At 38.7% G+C, this 25,889-nt stretch overlaps 1 protein-coding gene across 4 annotated transcripts in view; it reads left to right on the top strand.

Moving 5' to 3' along the window:
• The window catches only part of KLHL7 (kelch like family member 7), a 59,044-nt gene that overhangs the window by 5,042 nt on the left and 28,113 nt on the right, over window positions 1-25,889 (top strand). For 3 of the 4 annotated variants that reach the window (XM_040644196.1, XM_008686382.2, XM_040644195.1), the window contains exons 2-5: window positions 16,212-16,314; window positions 17,223-17,316; window positions 17,590-17,714; window positions 23,438-23,613. In XM_040644196.1, the coding sequence (XP_040500130.1) occupies window positions 16,236-16,314; window positions 17,223-17,316; window positions 17,590-17,714; window positions 23,438-23,613 (474 nt within the window). In that variant the 5' untranslated portion in view covers window positions 16,212-16,235. Of the gene's footprint in view, window positions 1-11,530; window positions 11,662-16,211; window positions 16,315-17,222; window positions 17,317-17,589; window positions 17,715-23,437; window positions 23,614-25,889 lie in introns of all 4 variants that reach the window. The other variant, XM_008686383.2, reaches the window with a different exon arrangement.

The following is a 25,889-nucleotide window of genomic DNA, read 5'->3' as shown; positions in this document are numbered from 1 at the left end:
GCCTTTTAGGTAGATGGAAAAACAGATGCAGAGTCTTCTACCATAGAATGGCAAGTGCAAGAAGCTGATTAAAGGCCAGTGTGACTGGAGTACAGAACATCAGGGGGAGGATGGTGTAAGAAGAAACTGGAGAAATAGCTAGAGACCTGTCCATGCACAGTTTCCTAAGTCAAGTTAGGGGGATTTGCCTTTTTTCTAAAACCCCTTCAGATGTGGTGTGTGTGTGTGTGTGTGTGTGTATGTGAGAGAGAGAGAGAGAGAGAGAGAGAGAGAGGAGGGATCTGCAGGTATTTGTTTTTCGTTTGAAAAAGATGGTGCTTGATCTGTGGCAAATGAGAGTTCTCAGAGTGATTGTTGGCAAACTAAACAGGAAGTTCAGTAGCTCAAAGAGAGGGTCCCTTGAACTAAGGTGATAGCAGCAGTAGTGATGAAGAAAAGATGACATATTCAAGAAATTCAGGAGGTAAAATCCACAGGACTTGGTGATGATAACTTCCACATGTGGGTGTGATGACTAAATTAGATGACCAAATTAAGATAACTTAAAACAGGACCTGATAATAAGTTCTCAATAAATGTTGGCTATTTTTGTTGCTATCATGATAGTGGTGATTGACTGGATGCTGAGGGATTCAATACAAGTTTTGGTTTTGACCTCTAGGGTTCTAGAATGCATAACTAGGTAGATGGTGACACTATTCACTAAGAGAGGAGGTACTGGAAAAGGATCAAGGCTTTGAGGAAGGGATTATAGTTTGTATTTTAGATATGTTCAGTTCACAGTGCCCGTGAGACATTAAGGTATATATGATGAATTGACAGATCTGGAGAGTTGTGGGTTAAAAGTGTAAATTTGTGGGGCATCTGGCTGGCTCAGTCATACCACATGCAGCTCTTGATCTCAGGGTTGTGAGTTCGAGCCCCATGTTGGGCGTAGAGTTTACTTAAAAAAAAATTGGGGGGGGGGTACCTGGGTGGCTTATATGGTTAAGCATCTGCCTTTGGCTCAGGTCATGATCTTCAGGTCCTGAGATCGAGCCCCACATTGGTCTCTCTCTGTCTCTCTCTCAAATGAATAAATAAAATCTTTTTTTAAAAAATTTATTTTAGGGGCACCTGGGTGGCTCAGTCTGTTAAGCATCTGACTCTGGATTTTGTCTCAGGTCACCATCTCAGGGTCATGAGATCAAGCCCCTTGTCGGGCTTGAGCTCAATGGGGAGTCTGCTTAGGATTATCTCTCTCCCTGTCCCTCTATCCCTCCTCCCACTCTCTCTCTCTCTCTAAAATAAATCTTAAAAAAAAAGAAAAGAAGAAAAGGGCACCTGGGTGGCTCAGTCAGTTAAGCATCTGCCATTGGCTCAGGTCATGATGCTGGGGTCCTGAGTTGGAGCCCCATGTCAGTCTCCCTGCTCAGTGGGGAGTCTGCTTCCCTCTGCCCCCCCCCCAACTTGTGTGCGCTTGTGCTCTCTCTCTCTCAAATAAAATCTTAAAAAAATATTTAAGTGTAAATTTGTGATTATCTGCAGACGGAAGATAACTTCTTTTTGAAACTGTGAAACGTCTAGGATAAGGGATAAGGAGTGAGCCTATAAGGAGGCCCTCCCTTTCCCTCCAAAAAAAGGCTAGAAGAGTAACAAGAAAGTGAGAATTTGCAGAATCTGAGAAGAAATTGTCTCAGAAGGAGCATGGCAAATTTTGAAGCCTTTGAGAAATCAGGGTATAGCAACACAGGAAAATTACTGAATGTAGTAAGTGCTTCTTTGATGGGGAGACAGATGGAAGTCAGATTGTCTTGAGTAAGATATGAGACAATTGAAACAGCTTTATTGGAGAAATTTGTCCCTGAAGGAAGTAGGGGAGTCAAATGAAGCTCGTTTGGTTTTATTTGTTTAAATTAGGTATAAGTGTGCTTAATAACTGGAAGAATTCATTTGATATGGAAAGAGCTCAGATGTCCACTGACAGATGAATGGATAAAGAAGATGTGATATATGTGCGTGTGTGTGTGTGTGTGTGTGTATACACACACGTGTGAGCACACACACACACATAATGATATGTGATATATATATAATGAAATATTACTCAACCATCAAAAAGAATGAAACCTTGCCATTTTCAATGACGTGGCTGGAACTAGAGAGTATTATGCTAAGCAAAATAAGTCCGAGAAAGACAAATACCGTATGATTTCACTTATATGTGGAATTTAAGAAACAAAACAGATGAGCATAGTGGAAGGGAAGGAAAAATAAGATGAAAACAGAGGGAAGCAAGCCATTAGCAATTCTTAACTATAGGAAACAAATTGAGGGTTGCTGGAGGGGAGGTGGGTAGTGGGAAAGGGGGTAATTGGTTGATGGTCATTAAGAAGGGCACTTGAAGTAATGAGCACTGGGTGTTGTATGCAACTGATGAATCACTAAATTTTAACTCTGAAACTGATAATACAGTATATGTTAATTCAATTGAATTTAAATTAAAACATTTTTAAAAAATAATTCATTTGAGGTGTAGAGCTTAAACGTATATGAGACAGAATGGATAATTGATAGATGATTCCTTAGATGAGATCTCAATTAAAGGTAATTAATCTCTCTTGGGAGGAGGACAGTTTCTCTTCCGTAAGAGTGGGAAGGAAAAGAGATCGGTAGATAGGTGTTTTTGGAATCAGGAGAATGAAGGAGTTTCTGTCCAGAGGCCTTTGTTCTCTTTGAAAAGTAGGAGATGAGATCATCCACTAAAATGAAGGAGGAAGATGAAGCTAGAGGTTGATAAAAGTAATTTTTGTGAAGAGTAGAATTGGTATAATGGCTAGTAGAATTTTTGAAGGTTTTTTGAGGTTAATTACTATGCATTTGTAATGAATATTTATTCTTAACCAGGCCTTCACAGCCCTGTCTGATGTGATCCCAAACTATTTCAGTCAGGTTTCATACTACTTTTCTTTTAGCTATTTCACTCCAGGCACCTGTCTTCCTTCAGAGCCTGAAATGTTGTACCAGTACCTGTTAACTCTCTTTCCCTCCTACTCATGCTTCAGTTCTTACTTTAATGCCACTTCCTTCCTGAATGCCCTACATTATGTCAAGGACCTCTATTATATATACTCCATTCCTTTCGTTCGTGCACTGATCATCTCTATAAAGGCAAGAAAGACTGCTTATTTTTAACGTATATCTTTGTTGCTAGGCTCTACGCTTCATAAGGGCAGGGACACTGTGTTATTCAGTGCTGTTTTGCCAACATCTACCACAGAGGTGCACAAATACTTGTTAAGTAAATAGTTGATGTCATAGGTATGGTTGATAACACCTGGAGGTTGCGGGCAGAGTAAGAAGAAAAGTGGACAGAGGATGAAACTCTGAGGGAGCACCAATATTTTAAAGGATAGGAAGAAAAGTTTCTTAGGAGATTAAGGTATGGAAGGAAGAAAGACAGCAGGGAATAATATCATTGAAACCAAGATACAAGTTACAAAGAAGAGCTAGTCAGGAGTATCAAATGTAGTAGGGAGGCGAAAAAAGTCAATGTGTCCCCTGGATTTGAAAATTGGTGGTTTTAGCAAGTTAAGTTTTATTGGAGTGGTGGGGGAAGGGGCAGATTTTAGAGAATAAAGGAGGGACAGAGTTGTGAGTACATGGAGAGGGACCTGCCTTCTCTATGGCCCAGGCTTTTCAGGATGAGATTAATGTTCTTTAAAGTCCAGTAGTATATACCCAAAGAAGACAAAAATACTAATTCAGAAGGATACATGCACCCCAACATTTATAGCATCATTATCTACAGTAACCAAACTACGGAAACAGCCCAAGTGCCCAGCGACTGATGAATGGATAAAGAAGATGTTGTGTACTCACACGTATGCGCATGTGCGCATGTACACACACACACACACAAATGGAATATAACCCAGCCATAAAAAAGAGTAAAACCTTGTCATTTGCAACAACGTGGGTGGAGCTAGAGAGTATAATGCTAAGTGAAATAAGTAAATTAGAGAAAGACAAGTACCATGTGATTTCACTCATTCATTGAATTTAAGAAACAAAATAAGTGAGCAGAGGGGAAAAAGAGAGAGAGGCAAACCAAGAAACAGACTCTTTTTTTAAAGATTTTATTTATTTATTCGACAGCGATAGAGACAGCCAGCGAGAGAGGGAACACAAGCAGGGGGAGTGGGAAGAAGCAGGCTCATAGCGGAGAAGCCTGATGTGGGGCTCGATCCCACAACGCCGGGATCACGCCCTAAGCTGAAGGCAGACGCTGTGCCACCCAGGCGCCCCCAAGAAACAGACTCTTAATTATAGAGAACAGACTGATGGTTACCAGAGCGAGGTGGGAGGAAATGGGTTAAATAAGTGATGGGGATTAAGGAGGGCACTTGTGATGAGCACCAGGTGATGTATGGAAGTGTTGAGTATTGTACATTAAACTGATATTACACAGTATGTTAACTAACTGGAATTTAAATAGAAACTATATATCTCCACATTTAAAAAAATAAAATCCAGTAGTATAAAATGCTACTACCATCATGATACTTACCCCATGTGTGTTGAATGAATGACTACAGAAGTGTATCTTAAGGGAGACATGACTGTATTAAAATTCCCTTCTGAAGAGAAGAAAGACCGTCAAGATTTAGGAGATACAAGAACCATGCCAACATCTAGCCTTTGTCTGGAACAGCGCCTTCATTGGACTTCAGGTCTGACTACCACTAATCTGTTTCTCTTCCAGAGTTTCAAATCCTGGATAGACAGGATGCGATAGACCTAGCTTGGGTTGAGTGTTAACCCTTTGAATCAACTATCTATGCGAAGGAGAACAAGGTCATGTAGCACAAACATAATCTTGAAAGGCTCATTTTATGTACTGAGGCCATTTCCTGAGAGGGGAGAATTGTAAGTCAGGTAGTAGCTCCAGTGAACATTTACTACAAAGATTCATATCATTGAAATAGCCGGCATATTAAATAATTTAGTATGCAATAATACAGCATATAATTTAGTTATATTCTGTTAAACTGTCAAAAATGTGGTTGATTAATATTTAAGAGAGACATTCTTAAGAATATGCCATCAGTGCTAAATATCGTAAATTCTGTACTTAATATCAGGTTAGCCTACTGGAAAATGGTGTGCCAGGATTAAAATGAGTTCTTTTTTAGACCTTCTTTTTGAATTGCACTTAATTTGAATCACAATTTAATATTACACTATAAGCTTTTATCATGAAAAATTATGCTAAGGTGGCTTTGTGGGGCACCTGGGTGGCTCAATCAGTTAAGCGTCTGCCTGCGGCTCAGGTCATGATCCCAGGTTCCTGGGGGATTGAGCCCCCTATCAGGCTCCCTGCTCAGCAGGAAGCCTGCTTCTCGCTCTCCCTCTCCCTCTCCCACTCCCCCTGCTTGTGCGTGCTCTCTCTCTGTCAAATAAATAAATTAAATCTTTTTAAAAAGTGGCTTTGTATCTTCTATAAAACTCCTTTTAGTAGTGTTGCCTTAGTCACTCATTGCTGTGTGAAACAGTACCCTATAGTGAAAATAACATGGATTTTGGAATCAAACAGATCTGGGTTTGAATTCTAGCTCTGTCTTCTTACTAACTGTATGACATTGAGCAAGTCACAACTTTAGCCTTTTATGTTTGTATCTGCACAACAATGATTATAATATTATATTGACCGACCCTACTGATGTTGGGGATAGTGAGACAGAGAATGTGAAAACTCTTTTTTTAAAAAAATATATATATATTTTATTTATTTATTTGAGAGAAAGCACAAGAGTGGGGTGGGGGACAGAGGGAGAAACAACAGACTTCCCGCTGGACAGCAAGTCCAGTGCTCGATCCCAGGACTCTGGGATCATGACCTGAGCTGAAGGCAGATGCTTAACCAACTGAGCCACCGAGGCGCCCCTGAAAACTCATGATAAATTATTCAGTGTTGTCAAATATTGTTGGTATTGCTATTATCACAGTGAATCTCCTGGAATTCTTGGTTGCCACCAACCAAAATATGTTCTCTCTGAAGTCAGAATAATTTATTGCAAGAATATCAGGAACTTAGATATTGACCACAGGCTGGAAGATGAACAGGCATGGCAAATAAGCAAAACCCCTGGTATTCTCTCATTCCTAGGCTTCAGAGACTTTGGAGTCAATTATGGTGCAGGAACAGTCTTGACTACTTGCTGCTGCTGCCGTCGCTGCTGCCACTGCCATAAAGACAGTTTTCCCTCCATCTTCTATTTGCTCAAAATTTAAAATCCTGAAAGTAGGTGTATAATTGTCTGGCCTTGTATTGTTTGCCAGATTTTGGCTCTGCTGAGTGAACAGAAGAAATAACTGACTTTTAGCTTCCATAGTGAGAGGCAGGCTCTGGGAATTGCCCTCTCACCAACCTAGTTCATAATGAGGAATTTTTCCAGAAATGGGAGCTTGGGGTTCTACTAGGCAGGAAATTGGATACTAGATTGCCAGAATCCACAAAAAAAGTCATCACATTTTTTCACTTATCATGTCTAACTTCAAATTCAAGATTACTTGGTGATATCCATTCCTTCTATAGTCATTTCAAGATTCTAAGGTCTAAGTCTTAATAGATTCTTTATATGATTGTGGAGGGAAAAGTTTCATAGTTAAAACTTATACAAATAAAAGAGCAAGAACGAAAATAAAAATAGAAGCCACATTCATTGTTTATTATTTATTTGTTAATATTACTCATTGTATTCATGATTTCTCCCTTCACTGCCTATTCCTATTCTTTGTCTTTAGCCAACTCCTTAAGGTTCTTTATCTGATGGGGTGACCTAATCCTTCATTCCTAGGTGTCTTGAACCTTTGGTCTTGCCTGTATAGGGTCACTTTAGTCTTTTGTTAACACTGATTACTAGATTTAGCAGTAGAGGCAATGGGCCTGGGATTTGATTTTATGGTATTTATAAGCTGATTAGTTAGCCTGTTGCTGTTTAATGGATGCTGGCGAAGACATGAGACTCCTGGGTTAGAGACAGCAGACTTGATTACTCACAGCACAGCATCATGAGCATCCACATGTATGTGTCAGTTCCACTTGCCCCACAAGTTCTATGAGGGTGACCTGCTGGGGCCCAGATGGATGTTATGCACAACAGTGGGTTTGTGTTGTAGCTACGGAATGAACACTGAGCTTAAGGAATCTGCCATTTTGTAGCAAACAGTAAGCAGCCTACTCCTTATTCTTATGGGGAAGACTATTTCATCCCTTATAGTTGCTTGCTGCCAACATAACCCTGAGAAGTGGTGGCCCAGGTAAAAAGTGTCAGGGCCTTGCCTTCTTGGCATGTCTAGGAAGATATGTAGGAATTCAGAGAACCATAGAGGACTCTTCTCTCCCAACAAGAAGAAGGTACCCAAGGGGGATCCCCTGAGCTCCAGCTATCTTCTGTCCCATAGAGAACAGAAACCTTTTTTTTCCCCCTTCATGGCCAAGTTCAGGCACCTAACCAAATATAATAACTTTTGTTCTTTTTACCCAGTGCCAGGAGGATGCCAAAATGCCCGGGTTGTATTCTTAACTTCTAATTCTGTAAAGACGTTATTCTGTCACTTGGTTGAAGCATTCTTCTTTTGGGTTCTCATATCTTTAAACTAGCAGAATCCACCTCCAGAAAGACTAATTGCTGAGATCAGAAGCAAAATATTTGTGAGTGAATCATTAAGCATAATAGAGGAGCTTCTTCCATCCCTTGGTTGCCAGGCTAAGTCTGACTTTATAGAAACCATTTTGTCTCTGTAAATTTTTTTTTAAATGTTTATTTTTTTTAAACTTTTTTTTTAAAGATTTTTATTTCATTAGAGAGAGAGAGAGAGAGACAGCACAAGCAGGGGGAGAGGCAGAGGGAGAAGGAAAAGCAGCCTCTCCACTGAGCAAAGAGCCTGATGTGGGACTCGATCCCAGGACCTGGAGATCATGATCTGAGGCAAACCATCTGCCCCCTTTCTCTGTAAATTATGTGAAATCACATCATTTGAAAATGGATTCTGCTGCTTAAAAAGTTTGAAAACCACTGTTATAAGGCTTTTCCCTGAAAGGAGAAGGAGAATGAACACACACACAATGTCTGTCTGTCTGTCTGTCTGTGGTGTGGGGACCAGCAGGCAAAGGGACTGGGGCTGGGAAAACCTGTCTGACCTTCACCTCACCCAAAGGAAAGGAAATGAGGTGTATTGAGCTCATATCTCTCTCTCTCCTACAAGTTTTGCCCAATGAGAAAGAAGTTGTAACCTAATTAAGCTAGAAGTTAACACATTGCTGTTTTATTAATGGTGTGATTATTCTTTTGAGATTCACATCTCCATCTGCTAAGGAGAATAGGTAAGGTATGTCATATGGTGGACTCTGTAAGCCGGATTTGGGCCCAGCCATCTTTTATTCCCCACTACAGGACATATGAATATGCAAATTCCAAAATTTAGATTATTGGGGTATACAGGTGTGAGTAGATAGGAATTACCAAGTATGCACCCATCTATCAATAGTGTGGGTTTCTTATATATTTTTTTAAAAGATTTTATTTAGAGAGTGTGCGTGCATGCACTTGAGCCAGGGGAAGGGCCTGAGGGAGAAGCAGGCTCCCCCCTGAGCAGGGAGCCCAATGCGGGGCTCCCAGGACCCCGGGATCATGACCTGATATGAAGGCAGACACTTTACCCAATTAACCAACTGAGCCACTCAGGCGCCCCAGTAGTATGTTTTATTATGTCTTGCTTGGCTATTACTCTTTATGTAAACTCCCTGATGAGAATTTCAGAGGGCTGAATAGTAGCATTCAGGCACCAAAGCCCCATCCCAACTCCCAACAGAAGGTAACTGGACCAAATAAATAAATAAGAATTTATTTCCAAGTTTGTTTTTTTAAGGTTTTTTGTTTGGTTTTTGTTGCTGTTGTTGTTTTACCTGCACAGGGAGCATTTTGTTCTATCCTCTATCAATAACTGTTCTGTGCATCCTCTGTAGACCACTTAGAAAGGTTATTTAAATTTTTTACTCCAGAAAGCTTTTAAATAGGTAATCTGTTAACCCCAGACTGGAAATTCACTTCTATTTCCCATCTCAAATTTTTCTCAGCCAAGATTTCATTCCTAGCTCTCCAGATTATCTGCTGTGAACAACCAAATGACAGGTTAAAACACCCCATCTAATTCCATACTAGCAACATAAAATCCCCCAAATTTGACTCTTATGAACCCACTCATTATTAAATTCCCACATCTGTGATCTCCCTTTAAGTTAAAATTAAAGGCCGTTCCAAATATGCGCTCTCCTTGGTTTCTTACACTGCTCAGTCTCAGCCAGAAGGCATTCGCTTAAGTGTTTGGGTAGATTCTGGGAAGCTTTCTTCAGCAGCTGCAGCCTCGGCTATCTTCCATTGGAATATATGAAGTTAGTTTAGCACCTCGAAAGGTGAATTTCTCCAACTTCAAGGTAGTTGGTGCCACGTGTTTTCAGAATGTTGAAGGGTTCCTAGGACTCTTAAGATTAGCACAGCATCATCTCCACCCCCACAAACCTGAAAAGATATAAGCATATCTCCCATCTGTACTATAAATAGTGCAGATGTTGACATTTACTATAAAGTCCTAACCCACATTGTTGTTCCCAGACTAAAACAACAGAAACTTCGATTTCTAGGGAACAGAGAATCATCAAAGAAAACATAAGGATGTCTGGGCTTTTTGCTTGCACAGGTTGCCAGTCTGTGTTGGCTGGCTGTAATTTGCAGACTCTAAACTCGGGTGAGAGGAGTCACTTATCAAGAAGCTAATAGGACACTTACCATATAGGGAAGGAGTTTCATCTGTGCGTAATAATGCTTCACTGACATAGGATACCTTGTTCTTGGAAAAATTTGCCAAGGGGATTTACCCCACTGCCGGGTCTTCTAGAGTCCCCCTTTTTCCCTGTTGTCTGTCCTGCACATTTAAATCTTAATTTTTATTTCTTTTTTGAACCTTATGTTCTTGGCAACCCAGTGCTGAAATAGTTGAGTTCTGTGTAAGGACAAAGTATTTTCTTTTGAGAGAAGGATGATCCACATTTGTAGCAGGCAGTCGTGCATAGCAGTTTGTGGCCTTGCATTCTCTACAGTTCTGATCCAGCTTGTTCTGTACCCCTGTGTCCATGTTGTGATCCTATCCTGCTGTGAAATTCCTTGTATCTACTACTAATCCTATCTCTTAGAGGGGTCTTTTTTCCCTTTCGATTTATCTCAGCTGGAGAATGACCTTTGACTGATTCCTCTAAAGCCTGTGGTCCCCATAGGGACCAACATGGCCTTTACAGTGTGTTCCTCAAAACCTTGCCTTTCCCCATTATTTGAGTCTTCCAGGCTTTGGAAACTCAGTGGTAGCAGATACTCCTTTTTCTCACCTGTATGTGTCAGAATGGGCTGTGTCTCTGTTGTCTGTCTGTTCCTTTTAGGCATCCCCAGCTGAGTTGTTATCCTGTTCAAGTTGAATCCTTTCCTTTCTACATAATATAGAACTAGCATTGTTTAGATCAGAATACCTTCCTTACTTTTCCTTTCCTTTTGATTTTGGGCCCAAATGTTTGTTTTGCTGCTTCTTCCTCTAGTGCCTTTCTTATAGACACTGTAACAGTGGAAATCAAGAGTCCATGTGTTCAGGATTGATTCAGCTGCTGCCAATCTTCACCACCCTCAGTTAAAGTAATTCCAGTTATGGACAGGTTCAGCATCTAACTTAGGCTTAGATTATATCTGGGTTATTTGGCTTCCCTTTAATGTGACCTAGTACTCTCCCTTAGCGTCTTATTTCCACAGACTTCCCAGATGTGTTCCACTATAGTATGTAGCATTCCTGTCTTCCCACCCATATCACCTTGCAAATTACATAATGGATGAACTACTTTAATGCTGATCTTCCTTTTCTAAACTTTACATATCTGAATTTAATGTAATCACCTGTTACAATTGTCTCAATCTAATTATGTGTTTGATTTCTTACCTTTAGCTTTAAGAGAGCTCTTAACAAAAATTTCTTCCATCCAGGCTTTTTCTGAGAACTGTTTTAGTCTGCTGAATTTTACTTTTCTTCCTCTGTATATCTCTTTGGCTTATATCACCTTACTTGGATAAGTAACAGCAAAAATAACTTTTTTTTCCCTAGTCTCATCTTTTAAAGAGCAGTTATATCAGACTGTATCTCCTTTGCCTTTTAAAGCTGTTTATCTAACTCGTTATGTTTCCCTTAAGGAAGAAATACGCTTTTTCCTCTATTAATCTGGGTGTCTAACTTTGCTTTTCTTTCACTTTCCCACTTGCCTTATTGTGATTATGTGTGTTTAAATCCAGTACTATTTTTCTTGCTTTTCTGAGCAAATAAGATTCCTAAGGCCTTTTTAATTTTTCTCTTAGCTTTTGAGTTTATTATGGCTTTGTTGAGGCTTTTCTAGTATCTCAATCCAAGATGATTTACCCCCATATAATAAGGGCTCCATTTCCCTTTATCTTTTCAGTGATTTAAATCCACCACCCAACTATAGTTGAATCTACAGTCTACTCAGGGATTTATACCCAGGGCCAACTTGAAATCACGCTGGGCGGGACTGATTGCAGAACCTTGTTGACAAGCTACATAAATCCAAAGGTTAGTCATTCCTTAGTCCTCTTCTTGGGATACAATAAAGGATAGAATTTGGGAATAGAATTAACTGATTGCATGCCTCCTAGTAATGCCAGCACATATTGTTAAAAGTTAGAACCTCATACAATGCTGTGGAGCTTACATGGAGCCTACTGCCTTTTGCAGTCTTACCTGGCAAACATGTAAAGAGAGCAGAAGGTCCTTCTACCAACAGCTGCCTGAAATGCTTGCCCAGTCTTTCCTAACCAAAGGACTGTTATTGCAGAAGTCCCCAATATTTGCGGGCACTAAAACATCACCTAAGTTTCTCTCTGTCTATAGTGCATTGAATGTCTCTGCATATGGATTTCAGCAGCCCTTTTCCACTGTTGGTTCCAAACATTTGAGATGAGTTATGTTCCACTTTGGGGCAGACTTACAGAAGAAAATGAACCAGAAGGCCTGGCAGTGTGTGGTCAGTGACCTCTACTTTATTCTTGCTCATCCTGTGGAACCTCTTCCACAAGTGACAGTGGAGAAAAGGACCAAACCTTCCTTCGCGGTACTTAACTTGCCCCAGAGAAGAGACACTACATTATGAGAGAGAAATCTAATGTTTTCCCTCAGTGGGTAATAGTTACACTAATACCGCTTTTTCAATTATCCATTCTCTCATCACATTTTTTAAATTAATAGACTTTGCTTTTTAGAGTAGTTTTAGGTTTACCAAAAAATTGAGCAGAAAGTACAGAGTTTCCATTTTCCCTCTCCCCCTCCCAGTTTCTCCTGTTAACATCTTGCTAACACAAGTATGATACATTTGTTGAAGTTGATGAGCCAATATTGTTAACATTATTATTAACCCTGGTTTACATTAGGGTTTATTCTCTGTGTTGTACATTCTGTGGATGTTGACAGATGTATACTCCATATGTATCCTGTTACAGTACCACAGGAGATAGTTTCACTGCCCTAAACATTGCCAGTGCTCCACCTTCTTACCACATTTTTGAAATAGTATCTTTATCACATATTAAATTCCTACTTAACGTAGATCCCTCACATTTCTTAGGTTTATTTCTAAACATTGAATTATTTTGTTGTTGCTATGCCGGGTTGTTTGCTGTCTTTTTTTTCCCCTCCTCATTTGTGTTTCTTTATGGCTTACTGCTCACATACAGGTTAGCTAGTTGCTTTTTCATATTTATCTTGTTTCTGTTTAGCCATCTTTTTATTTAGTTCTATAAGTGTTAAGTTTATTTATCTTTATTTTCTTACTGATTTTGTTACCTAAAAACCCAAGTTCAGCTGCTCATTGCTCAAAAAGCCAATACTTAAGAGACGAATTTTGATTGGAAAGGAATATGAGCTTTATTCAGGAGGCCGGCCACCTGGGGAGAAGGCAGACTTTTGTCTTAAAAACCAACTCTGTGGTTTTTGCCTGGCCCAAAGATTTTTAAAGGAACTTTAGGTCAGTTAATCAGTAAAAGGGGAGCACAGTGGTCTATAACACTTCTTGATTCTGTGCAGACTCAGTGGTACCAGCTACGGACACAGCAGTGCTTGAAAGTTGTGTATTGGTACCCTGGAGTGGGGGTTGGGGGGAGAGGTTATGCAAGAGGGTTTGGTTCCCATACAAAGAAAGGTTTAGTTAATCAGGAGGGCTAAAGGTGCTTGCTAAACTTAAAGACTGGTAAGTTGGCCAGAGGGGCCAAGGCAGAGGCAATTTTCAATTTGGCTAAAATTGCCAGAACGATATTTGAATAATAGTAGTGACAGCATATGTGTCTCTGTTTCAAACTTAAATGAGAATGCTTCTTTTGTGTCACCATTAAACGTGATGTTTGCTTTTGAGTCGAATCACCTTCAGCATACAGATACATCATTTTCTTTATTAAAGAGTTTAAAAGGAAATGAATTTTTAATTTTGCCATCTATTGAAGTTTTTCTCTGTGAAGTTTTTCTCTTTTAACCTGTGAATATGCTGAATTATATTAAAGAATTATTGTTCTTGAACCCTCCTTGCATTCCTAGAACAGTATTTGATGAATAGCCCTACTGAATTCACTTTGCAAATATTTGACAGAGCTATTAGTAAGTCCCTAAAAGAAGGAAAAAGTGCAAAGAAAATGTGACTAAAATACCACCTGGTAGTTAAAAAAGAAGACAGCAAGGAAACGTAATAAATTGTATAAAAGAAGATGGCCTATGTAAGATGAAACATTAGTTATCAGTAATAAATATGAAGGATCTAAATCCAACTCAAAGTAATTTTAGATGGTGAGAATTTCAGGTTAAGTCATATAAATCTGTGCAATGTATAAGAGACTAAAAATTCAAAAGATGAAAATAATAAATATAAAGATATAACAAATATGGGAGGATATAAACAGAAATTGCCAGGGTTTTGATTTTGGTTTTCTTGTTTTATCCAGTGAACATATATTGAACATGTATTGTTCAGAAGGTAGTTTTGTTTAAGTTTCTCTTCAATTCATTTAGGACCTTTCATATTCTCCAGTGTAACCCAGATCTCTGTCTCTTCCCATTTTCTATCTGTGGATACACTCTTCCCGAGCGGAACCCCTCTCTTTAAGTCAGTCCCATCTCTTGTTGAAACCTGTTAGTCTGCTGTAGTACAGTCAGCTGTACCATTCGGATACAAAAGGTTCCTCCCCTTCCTTCCATAATGTTAATATCCAGCTGGAGATTATTCTTAGAGAAGATTAAATTGCTGTGTAGAGATCTCTCTGATTTCTTTAACTTCCTAAAGTGCCTATAAAAATTCATGCCACTAAAACTCCCTATTGCTGAGTATATATTTTGGAAAGGTTTTTCGATGTATTTCAGTATAATTGTACATCTTCTGGAACTTCTGTCAGCAGCCATAGACCCCTCCCTTACCTGACTTGCTTGTTCTTCTGTTTGAATTATTTTTCTCCCTCTTTTCCTTCTTTTTTTTCCACCTTTCTTTTTTTTCTTCTTTCTCTTGAGCAACTAGGTCAGCTTGTTTTGGTGGTAACCAAATAGTTGACCTGGTTTTGCTACCTGGTATTTTTGATATGGTACGTGGCAAAATTATCTAAGAACTACGCCTACTCTGAACCTCCCCCACAAAATCAAAGGAAATAAAAATTTAAAAATTCAAGACACTATTGGGATTAACAATGGCTTTTACTATAAGTAATCTGCATGTAATATCTAAGCAGTAGTCCATAGGCCTTATTAAAAAAAATCTTCACAGAGCTAGCTGTAAAAGTGAAATTTTGTTCATCTTTTAGCCCACTATAAAATAAAAACAAAGCCCATTTCCTTTCTTATACTGAGCATTACCATCTCATTTGGATTTTTATTCGTGAAGTAATAAAGTAGAATATAGTGACTTTCCTATTAGAATTTGTATTAATAGTTTTATTTTTTTTAAAGATTTTATTTATCTGAGAGAGCAAGAGCATGGGGGGGGGGGAGACGGAGAGGGAGAAGCTCAGCAGGGAGCCTGATGCAGGGCTCCATCCCAGGACCCCAGGATCATGACCTGAGCTGAAGGCAGACACTTAATGGACTGAGCCACCCAGGTGCCCTGTATTAATAGTTTTAGTAAATACTTAAAATCTACAAAATGCCATATCCTCTGAGCTACTAAGCCAATATTTAGATTTGTAATAGATTTTTTTTTACTTTGAAAATATTGTTTACCTCATATTCCCAGTACTGAGAGTGCCTACCATATCACAAGCTCCAAATTTTCTCTGAGATTAACTTGTGCATTATATCTTTAACTTCATTAAGAAATAGAAATTTTGTTTGGCAAAAAAGATATTCTTTCTCCCTGAAATTCATCCTTAAGTTCCAGTAAACTTTAGATTTTTTCATTAACATTTCATTTCTTCAGCATTGTAAGTAATTTAATCTAACTCTGCCTTCTTTCAGCAAACTAGAGTGACACCATTTTGGCCCTGGTCAGAACTCACAGTTTAAAAGTGATTGCTGTCCAGCTCCTATCAGACATACATTTGAGAGAAGTGTTACTGAGGAAAGAGCGCTAAATGGTCATTCAGTTTGTCCACTCTGTATTCTGAATTGTTTTTGTTTCAAGTTAAATCTGTGTAGGCTACTCTCTTGGGAAATACAGTGTGCACTTTGGATCTTATCAAGAATAAATAATTTTTTAAAAAGCCAGATCGCTGTCTTTGAAAAACCATCAAGGACATTGCTCTTATGTCATTTAATGTCCACATAAAATCTCACCATGAGAAATACCTTAGAATTTGTGTCAGAAAAAAAATTGATTTCCCTAAAGGATTACTATGCTCCTTTTCTGATGATAAAGATTTTTTCTTTTGTCCCCTGTTTTTACTGCTGGGAAGCTCAGTGCCACATTTTGATACAGTAAATCATGATAGCAACTCTGTAAGTCCTTTCTAAATGTGTCTTATGAATAAATTTGGTGCTGCACAAAGACTGGATTTGAATAGAAAATAGAGATAAAGCATTTGTCAAGCACCAGTTTTGTATGTTTGCTAAGCCAGGCCCAATGAGCCCCTTTTAATTTCATTTATTTCTCTCTTGACTAGAAAACATTGTGTGATGTGATCCTTATGGTCCAGGAAAGAAAGATACCTGCTCATCGAGTTGTCCTTGCAGCAGCCAGTCATTTTTTTAACTTAATGTTCACAAGTAAGTATCTTAAAGTAGAACATAATATTTTTTCCATGAGGATGAGGTGGAGTCTAAATGAAAATATCTTCCTACTTTTAAAGCACTTAAGAAGTTAAGGCCATAAAACAATGAAGAGATTGAAAAGTGGTTATGATGAGGATTGAGCAAAAGAAAAATGTCCTTTCATTACCCCTACAGGCCCAAGGCTTTTGTGGGTGAAGATACAGTTTCTACTTGAATGTCCAGTTTTCTTCTTAACCTTAGGTGGAAAGGCAAAGATGAAAATAAATGTTAGGATGATTTATTTAGTCAATTAAACTAAATAAAAATGAAATATGAAATATAGCATATCAGAAGAAAGAACTGTAGATTTAGATTTGAGACCTGGGTCCAAGTCCTGGTTCCTCTGCTTAGTACTGTTTTATGAACTTGATCAGGTTATGTAATATATCTGCCTCAAGTTTTCTCTTTGGTGCTCTGGCTACCTGTGAAGTTTTTAGTAAAGAATGAGAGCTTTGCTAGCTATAGATTACTATACATATAATTGTCATTGTTCTTGTAGATTTTTGCCAGCTACATCCGATGTAGTTTTGCTCATAGCAATTTAGAAGAGAGCTACTAAATTATTTTAGGACTTGAGGAAATACTAAATCTAGTTTTATATGTATGTTTACTTGGCCTTTTTTTTTTTTAAGAAACACACTAATTCACTAATTTCTTGGCTTATTTTAATTTAAGGCACATCTCAAGTGTGGAGAATTAATTTGCATTTATTATAGGAATGTTTGGCTTTCTGGGTGTTTTTTTTCCAAAGGGATTTCTGTCCTATTATTCTTTTCCATATTTAACATGGCCTGGAATGATCTGGTCCTCAGTTAAACTGGTGATAGTACTCATACCATTTATATTTCTTCTCTTCATTTTAGCTAACATGCTTGAATCAAAATCCTTTGAAGTTGAACTCAAAGATGCTGAACCTGACATTATTGAACAACTTGTGGAATTTGCTTATACTGCTAGGTAAGTTACGAAGGATTGTTTCTGTTGTAGAGCAGTAAGGTTGGGATCTACGATGGCAGAGGATTGTGCTGACAAATTGATGTGCTCCAAATTCTTCAACATGAAAAACTGCAAGGAAGGGGAAGTTTGAGGAACCTACGCCATACTGATGCAAGGACTGAAAAGTTTAATTTTCTGTTTAATTTCAGGGGCTAGTAGGATACATTTTACAATAGCATTATTTAAATAATAAAAAATTGTAGGAAATTAATATTCACTTCAACTTCTTTGCAGAATTTCTGTGAATAGCAACAACGTTCAGTCTTTGTTAGATGCAGCAAACCAGTACCAGATTGAACCTGTGAAGAAAATGTGTGTTGATTTTTTGAAAGAACAAGTTGATGCCTCAAATTGTCTTGGTAAGAAATCAGATTCCTACGTAAAATAAAAACAACTTTAATGTGTATTTTAATTTTTAAAAGTGTGGCTATAAGTATCCTCATTTAATTTTAAAGACATTGTCCACTAGAAAATACACTTAAAATATGTTTTAAGAGATGCTTAAGGAGGTGCCTATTAACCTGGGCAGCAAGAAGCCCATTAAATACTGTATTAACATTTTCTAAAATATAAAATAGCTTTAATAATGAGTTTTTGTGTATCTAGAATAAAAGTAAGGATTGCATCTGGTGGTGGTGTGATATGATATAAATATGAATTTGACTTTTGTTGACGTACTTAAGATTGCTGCAGTCTGTCTTGAATGAGAAAACTGAGGTTGTATATATTGCCTGAGGTCTTATAGTTAGTACGTGGAGATGCTGAGGTTGGAATTCAAATAATCTTGTTTTTAACTACTATACCATGTTGCCTCTCCACATTGTCAGATATGCTAACTATTGCATACTAGAAGACTTAAAAATCCTAGACTATAAATTAAGATACTAATTAAGGGACTGCTATAGGGGATGCCTGGGTGGCTTAGTTAAGCATCCGACTCTTGATTTCAGCTCAGGTCATGATCTCGGGGTCCTGAGATCGAGCGCCGTGTTGGGCTCCACACTTAGCACAGAGTCTGCTTGTCTCTCTCCCTCTGCGCCTCCCCTCACTCGTGCGTTTCTCTCTCTCTCAAATAAATAAATACAATCTTTAAAAAGACCAGTCTCTAATCTCACCTGTGCAACAGAGACATTCTGGGATCAGTCCTCTATTTCTCTGGGTCATAGTTTGGGGCTCCATTCATCAATAAGATTTATGTTCCTGAGGTTTTACTTATTTCTCCTTATATAAATAAATATTCTCACAAAATTTATTGTAAAAAGGGAAAGAGTTAACAAGCCTAATCAAGAAGCAAAGATCAGGAGCGCCTGGGTGGCTCAGTCAGTTGAGCATCCAGCTCTTGGTTTCACCTCAGGTCATGATCTCAGGGTCCTGGGATTGAACCCCCCCTCCCCCGTCTCCAGTCAGGCTTAGCACTCAGTGCAGTCTTCTTGTCCCTCTCCCTCTGCTTCTCCTCCTGTGTGTGCTGTCTTACTCTCTCTCATAAATAAAAAGGAGGGGTGCCTGATTTGCTCAGTGGGTTAGGCATCTGCCTTTGTCTCAGGTCATGATCCCGGAGTCCCAGGATCAAGCCCTGCATCGGGCTCCCTGCTCATCCTCTCCCTCTCTGCTCCTCTCCCTGTCCATGCTCTCTCTCTTACTCTCCCTCTCTCAAGTAAATAAATGAAATCTTTAAAAAAAAAAAAAAAAAAAAAAAGATAAAGGACAACAAGAATTAGAAAAGATCAAAGAAGAAACATCAAGGTGTGAACACAAAAGACAAAATGGTCTTTAAAAGTTGGAAACCTAAAACTAGTAACCTCAGAAATGTTGAAAAGGTAAAGGTCTGTTCCCAGTAAATTGCTCCAGGTTTTATGTGTTAATTCTACCAAGCCTTCAAGGAGAGTAATTCTGTATTATTGAAATTGTTGTAAATCAATAAACATGGACAGGGGCGCCTGGGTGGCACAGTGGTTAAGCGTCTACCTTTGGCTCAGGGCGTGATCCCGGTGTTATGGGATCGAGCCCCACATCAGGCTCTTCCGCTATGAGCCTGCTTCTTCCTCTCCCACTCCCCCTGCTTGTGTTCCCTCTCTCGCTGGCTGTCTCTATCTCTGTCGAATAAATAAATAAAATCTTTAAAAAAAAAAAATCAATAAACATGGACAGAAAACTTTCCAGCTCATTCTACAAGGGTAGGATTACTATGATGCCAGCATTGGACAAAGAACACATGTGTGCATAAATTTTAGTTTCACTTAGAAACAATGATTTTTTTAAAATTCCTTTTTTTTTTAAGATTTTTTATTTATTGAGAGAGAGCGGTGCACGAGTGGGAGGAGGGGTAGAGGGAGACGGAGAGGGAAAATCTCAAGCAGGCTCCATGCCAAGTGTGGAACCCAACGTGGGGCTCAGTCTCACAACCCTGAGATCATGACCTGAGCCGAAATCAGGAGTTGGACACTCAACCAAATGAGCCACCCAGGCACCCTGTATTTTAAATTCTGTAAAAAAAAAAAAAAAAAAAAAAGTAGTAAATTGAACCCATCAATGAATGTATTTTTTAAAATAAAGCTTTACCAAAAAAAAAAAATAAATAATAATAATAATAATACTTTGCCACCATGGAGTAAGATGTTGGTAACGGGAGATGTTGTTCATGTGTGGAACAGGAGTATGTGGGAACTCTGTAGTTTCTACTAAATTGTGCTGTAAACCTAAAATCACTGTGGAACTTGAAAGTTTGTTAATTAAAATAATAATACTTTGTGACCAAGTAGGTTTTACTTCAGAAATACCAGATGATTGAATGTTTAAGAATCCAACATAATTTACTATACTAACAAGCTATAGAAAAGAAATACCTATAGTCATAGCAACAGATGCTGAAGGCACTTTTGTGTTTAAAAAAAAAAAAAAACTCTTAAACTAGAAATAGAATATCTAATTAACCTGTAAGTGTCTGAACCAATAGCAAATATTCTTTACATGGAAACATGCTACTGTGCAACTTTGTGCTGGAGATTTCCATTTATACAGTCAGTCAAGAAAAAATAAATAAGGTAACAGTAAAAGTTTCTTTATCAGGCATACTCAGAACAGTAGTTAGTTGGCTAATTTAAAATGTCACTGGGGGGCGTACCTGGTCAGCCTATTGGGTGGCTAATTCTTTTTTTTTTTTTTTTTTTAAGATTTTATTTATTTATTTGACAGAGAGAACACGAGCAGGGGGAGCAAGAGAGGGGGAAGCAGGCTCCTCGCTGAGCAGGAGCCCAACGCAGGACTCAATCCCAGGACCCCCGGGATCATGACCTGAGCTGAAGGCAGATGCTTAACGGACTGAGCCACCCAGGCGCCCTAGGTGGCTGACTCTTGATTTCAGCTCAAGTCATGACCTCGTGAGATGGAGCCCCAGGTAGGGCTCCACACTCAGCACAGAGTGTGTTTGGGAGTCTCTCTCCCTCTCCCTTTGCCCCTACCCCTGCTTGCACTCTATTTATCTATCTATCTATCTATATATCTATCTATCTATAAATACATACATACATACATACATACATACCTACCTACATACATACCTTTTAGAAAATTAAAATGTCACTAGGGGTGCCTGGGTGGCTCAGTTAAGTATCCAACTCTTAATCTTAGTTCAGATCTTGATCTCAGGGTTGTGAGTTCAAGCCCCATGTTGGGCTCTGTGCTGGGCATGGAGCCTACCTGCCTATGTACATACATAAAATGTCATTAAAACAGTGCGTGGTTAAATATTCTTTGTTGTGAAAGTGTTACTTTAATGTAATACATAAGTATATTAATCTTCCAATCTTTGTGAGGCCATACCTATTATTTCAATGCTTATCCATGTTTGTCTTACATAAATCATGCCAGTAATATATCATACGCTATTTTTTTTCAATTTTTAGTTTCCTTGAAATGAATTGAGAACTTAGCAGTCTGAGTATAGAATCACCCTAGAGGGGCACCTGGGTGGCTCAGTCAGTAAAGTGTCTGACTTCGGCTCAGGTCTTGATCTCAGGGTCCCAGGATCAAACCCCGTGTTGGGTTCCCTGCTCAGCGAGGAGTCTGCTTGTCCTCACCCCCTCCTGTCCCCCAGTTCTCCCCCCAACTCATGCTCTCTTGCTTGCACTATTTCTCAAATAAAATCTTAAAAAAAAAAAAAAAAAGAATCCTCCTAAAATTTTGCAGTTTTTTCAGATCTTATCCGTTATTTTGGTCATGCCTAATTTGAGTTTTCTCAAGTCTGTCTGAAACCTTAAGATTAGTTTTCATAGAAACAACTACTTTCTTTTTACATTCATATTTCAGTGATTTGCATGATATTTAATTGGGTTGCATAATGACAATAAATTCAGCTGCCAAAAATTAGTTAATAAATGAATACTGGTTCTTGGTGAAAATGTCATCTCCTGCTGGTAGCATAAGTATACAGATACAGCAGATGGCTTGCCATGAACATCTAGCATGCCATGGCATTAGTATTAGAAAATGGCCGTTAATCTCACAAGTTCATTAGCAGACATCAATTATGAGAACCTCTATGGTATAAATCTAAAAGCATCAAAACTCGGGCGCCTGGGTGGCTCAGTCGGTTAAGTGTCTGCCTTTGGCTCAGGTCATGATCCCAGGGTCCTGGGATTAAGCCCTATGTCGGGCTCCCTGCTCAGCGGGGAGCCTGCTTCTCCCTCTCCCTCTGCCCTCCCCTTGCTCATATACTCTCTCTCTTGCTCTCTCTTGAATAAAGAAATCTTTAAAAAAAAAAAAAAAAGCATCAAAACTCATTATCTGAAGACAACATAAGTTGAAACATGGAAAATCAAATAATGAACTGAAAAAAATTCAGTTTATGACTCCGAAGGGAGGCTTGGAACAGGATCACACACAGTAAATCAGTGGTTTTATTTAGAAGGGTTGGCAAACTTTTTCTGTAAAGGACCAGATAGTAACTATTTTAGACTTTGGTATGCCATGCACATGTCACATGTGGTCCTTTTCACTCCTCCTCCTTTTCCTTCTTCCTCTGCCCCACTTTTTTTTTTTTTTTAATGACCCTAAATAATATGAAAAGTATCTTTAGCTGCTGATCCTAAAGCTTGCTGTGGGCTGGATTTGGCCCATGGACAGTACTTTTCAGATTCCTGATAGAGAATATTAGTAACCACTTAGGGGGACACTTCCCTCTCAAACAAAAAATAAAATAGCTAGGAAAAGGCTGAATGGGAAATGTATAATTTATATAAAGAAAGCTGTGTAGGGAGGTGGGTGAGGGATGGCTTAATTAAGCATTAAGGAGGGCACTTGAAATAATGAGCACTGGGTGTTATATGCAACTGATGAATCACTAAACTCTACCTCTGAAACTAATAATACAGTATATGTTAATTAAATTGAATTTAAATAAAAATTTTAAAAAAGAAAACTGTGTAGGGGTGCCTGGGTGTCTTAGTCAGTCAAGCGTCCAACTCTTGATTTTGGCTCAGGTCATGATCTCAGGGTTGTGGGATCAAGCCCCACATCAGACTCTGTGCTCAATGGGGAGTCTGCTCAAGATTCTCTCCCTCTCCCTCTGCCTATCCCCCTGCTCACACTCTCTTTCTCTCTAAAAATAAATAAATCTTAAAAAAAAAAAAATCTGTGTAATTACACTGAAGATCATAAAAAATCTGAATAAATGGAGATACATGTCATGTTCCTAAGATGAGCTTTTCTGTATTGTGGAACAGGCAACTGTCCCTAAAGTAATCTGGAAATTCAGTGCAATCCTAATGAAAATTGTATCAGGATTTTTTACAGTAGAATGTTATAAGCTTATTTTAAATTTTATTTGCAAGAGAAAATGTTTATTTAACAGTAGCCAAGAAAAATGTGAAAAAACATTGAAGGAACTTTTCCTACAAAGTTTCAAAAGCAGCCATACTTAAGTCAGTGTAGTATTGGCATAAGAATAAACAAATCAGTAGAACAGAAAAGGATCCAAATTTATGAAATTCTTTCAGCCTCATATTTCTGCAGTCATACTTGGTCTTCCAGTGTATGTTTGGGGGTTTTTTTTAAGTGATTTTCTATTCATTTATTCTGTATTTAGGTATAAGCGTGCTAGCAGAGTGTCTGGATTGTCCTGAATTGAAAGCAACTGCGGATGACTTTATTCATCAGCATTTTACTGAAGTTTACAAAACTGATGAATTTCTGCAACTTGATGTCAAGCGAGTTACACATCTCCTCAACCAGGACACTCTGACTGTGAGAGCAGAGGATCAGGTGACTAAATTGTCTTCTCACGTTTTTTTAGTAAAAATATCTTTATTGACTTCTTACATTTCATGTTTGGATACATGGCAAGGAAAAGAATCCTATTAGGAGAGAATGTGTTCTTTACATTAAACAGAGTATTCCAAAATGTGTTTCATAGGAAAAGTAAATCTTGGGTGCTTGTAAGGGCCTTCTATCTCAGAGATAGGCCATTTGGTAGAAATAAAGCTGTTGGATACCATGGTAGGAAGAGCAATGCTTCCCCTCCAAAGATGTCCACATCCTATTCCCCAGAACTAATGAGTATGTTACCTTACATGGCAAGTGGGATTTTGCAGAAGTGGTTAAGTTAAAGATTTTTGAGATGAGATTACCCAGGTGGGCCCATTGTAATCATGAGGGTCCTTAAATGTGGAGGAGGGAGGCAGAAAAGTCAGAGTGATGTGATGTGTGATGTGGCCAGGGATTGCTGGCTTTGAAGATGGAGGAAGAGGCCACAAGCCAAGGAATGAAGGCAGATTCTAGATTCTGGAAAAGGCAAGGAAATGCCTTCTCTAGAGCCTTCAGGCAGCCCTGCTGACACATTGATTTTAACCTAGTGTGACCCATGTTGGACTCAACCTCCAGAACTATCAGATAAACTGTCAGAGGTGTAAGCTGGGTGCAGGCATTCGGGAGCTAGATGGACCAACAGTAACACTTTGATATGCAGACATTCAGTTAATCCCTGTTTTCAGTCCCACACCCTTCTCTGTATTTTGAGCCAGTAAATTTGTGATAATTTTTTACATCAGCAATAGAAAACTACCAGAGGTACTGTAAGAGCATATGCTTTGAGTTACTTTTGTTCTAAAGATAAAAGATTTGTACTGAGCCATTTTTGTCTGGTCTTAATGGCCCAGAGTCATGAGTTATATTTGTCTACAAGTTGACAAGTTGGACCTGGAGGACCTGACTATGCAAAAAAAAAAAACAAAACAACAAAAAAACACCAGAACAAAACACCTCAGTTTTTTGATCAAAATTAACTGACTTAATGCATTATGGAAAGGGAATTAAAAAGTAACTTTAGACTGAAGAAAACCTGGCAAATGCTACCTGCAGATCATCAAACCTGATGAGCACTACTTATAGGTTAATATTGTCAGTGATAAGTCATGTTGATATCATGCACCCTTAAAATAATGTAAGGAGAATGGCATGGCACCTCTGTGGTCTTCCTCCTAAGAAACTGTAATCCTGGTCTAATCATGAGAAAAACATCAGACAAACCCAAATTGAAGGACATTTTACAAAATACCTAACCAGCACTCAAAACTGTCAAAGTGATCAGAAACAAGGGAAGTCTGAGAAACTCTCATAGGCCTGAAGATCCTAAGGTGACATAATGAGTAAATGTGATGTGGTATCTTTTATAGGATTATGGGACAGAGAAAAAAATTAGATAAAAAACCAAAGTTTTGGAAGTGTGGATTTTAGTTAATTGATTCATTAATTGTGATAAGAGTATCATGCTAATGTAACATTTTAACAACTGGGTGTAGGGTATATGAGGACTCTGCACTATCTTTGCAACCTTTCTATAAATCTAAAACTTGTCCAAAATTAAAAATTTGTTTAAGAAAATAGGGGCGCCTGGGTGGCGCAGTCGTTAAAGCGTCTGCCTTTGGCTCAGGGCGTGATCCTGGCGTTCCGGGATCGAGTCCCACATCAGGCTCCTCCGCTATGAGTCTGCTTCTTCCTCTCCCACTCCCCCTGCTGTGTTCCCTCTCTCGCTGGCTGTCTCTCTGTCACATAAATAAATAAAATCTTTAAAAAAATAAAAAATAAAAAAATAAAAATAAAAAAAAAGAAAATAGGCCAATTCCCATAAAAAAATTAATTCATAATGGAGATCAGAACCTAGGCCATATTAACACCAGCCCTAAATTAACCAATTTAAGTAGCTCAAACATGTATGTGGCAGATGTGTATGGTTTATGAAGTAATAGGTGTGTTTTCAGTGTGCCTAAACTCATGATTTGTGGGGCACCTGGCTGGCTCAGCAGGTACAGCATGGGACTCTTGATCTCAGGGCTATGAGCTCAAGCCCCACGTTGGGCATGGAGCCTCCTTTATTTTTTTTAAAAAAAGATTTATTTATTTGAGAGAGAGAGAGAGCACAAGCAGGAGGGGCAGAAGCAGAGAATCTCAAACAGACTCTGCACTGAACACAGAGCCAACTCAGGGCGTGATCTCACAACCAAGAGTCAGATGCTTAACTGACTGTGCCACTCAGGGCCCCT

This window comes from Ursus maritimus, unplaced genomic scaffold (genome assembly GCF_017311325.1).
Source record: "Ursus maritimus isolate PB19 unplaced genomic scaffold, ASM1731132v1 scaffold_3, whole genome shotgun sequence".
In the NCBI taxonomy this organism is placed as follows: domain Eukaryota; kingdom Metazoa; phylum Chordata; class Mammalia; order Carnivora; family Ursidae; genus Ursus; species Ursus maritimus.
Note: the sequence above shows the minus strand (reverse complement) of the source record. Positions and strands in the feature narration are given on the sequence as shown.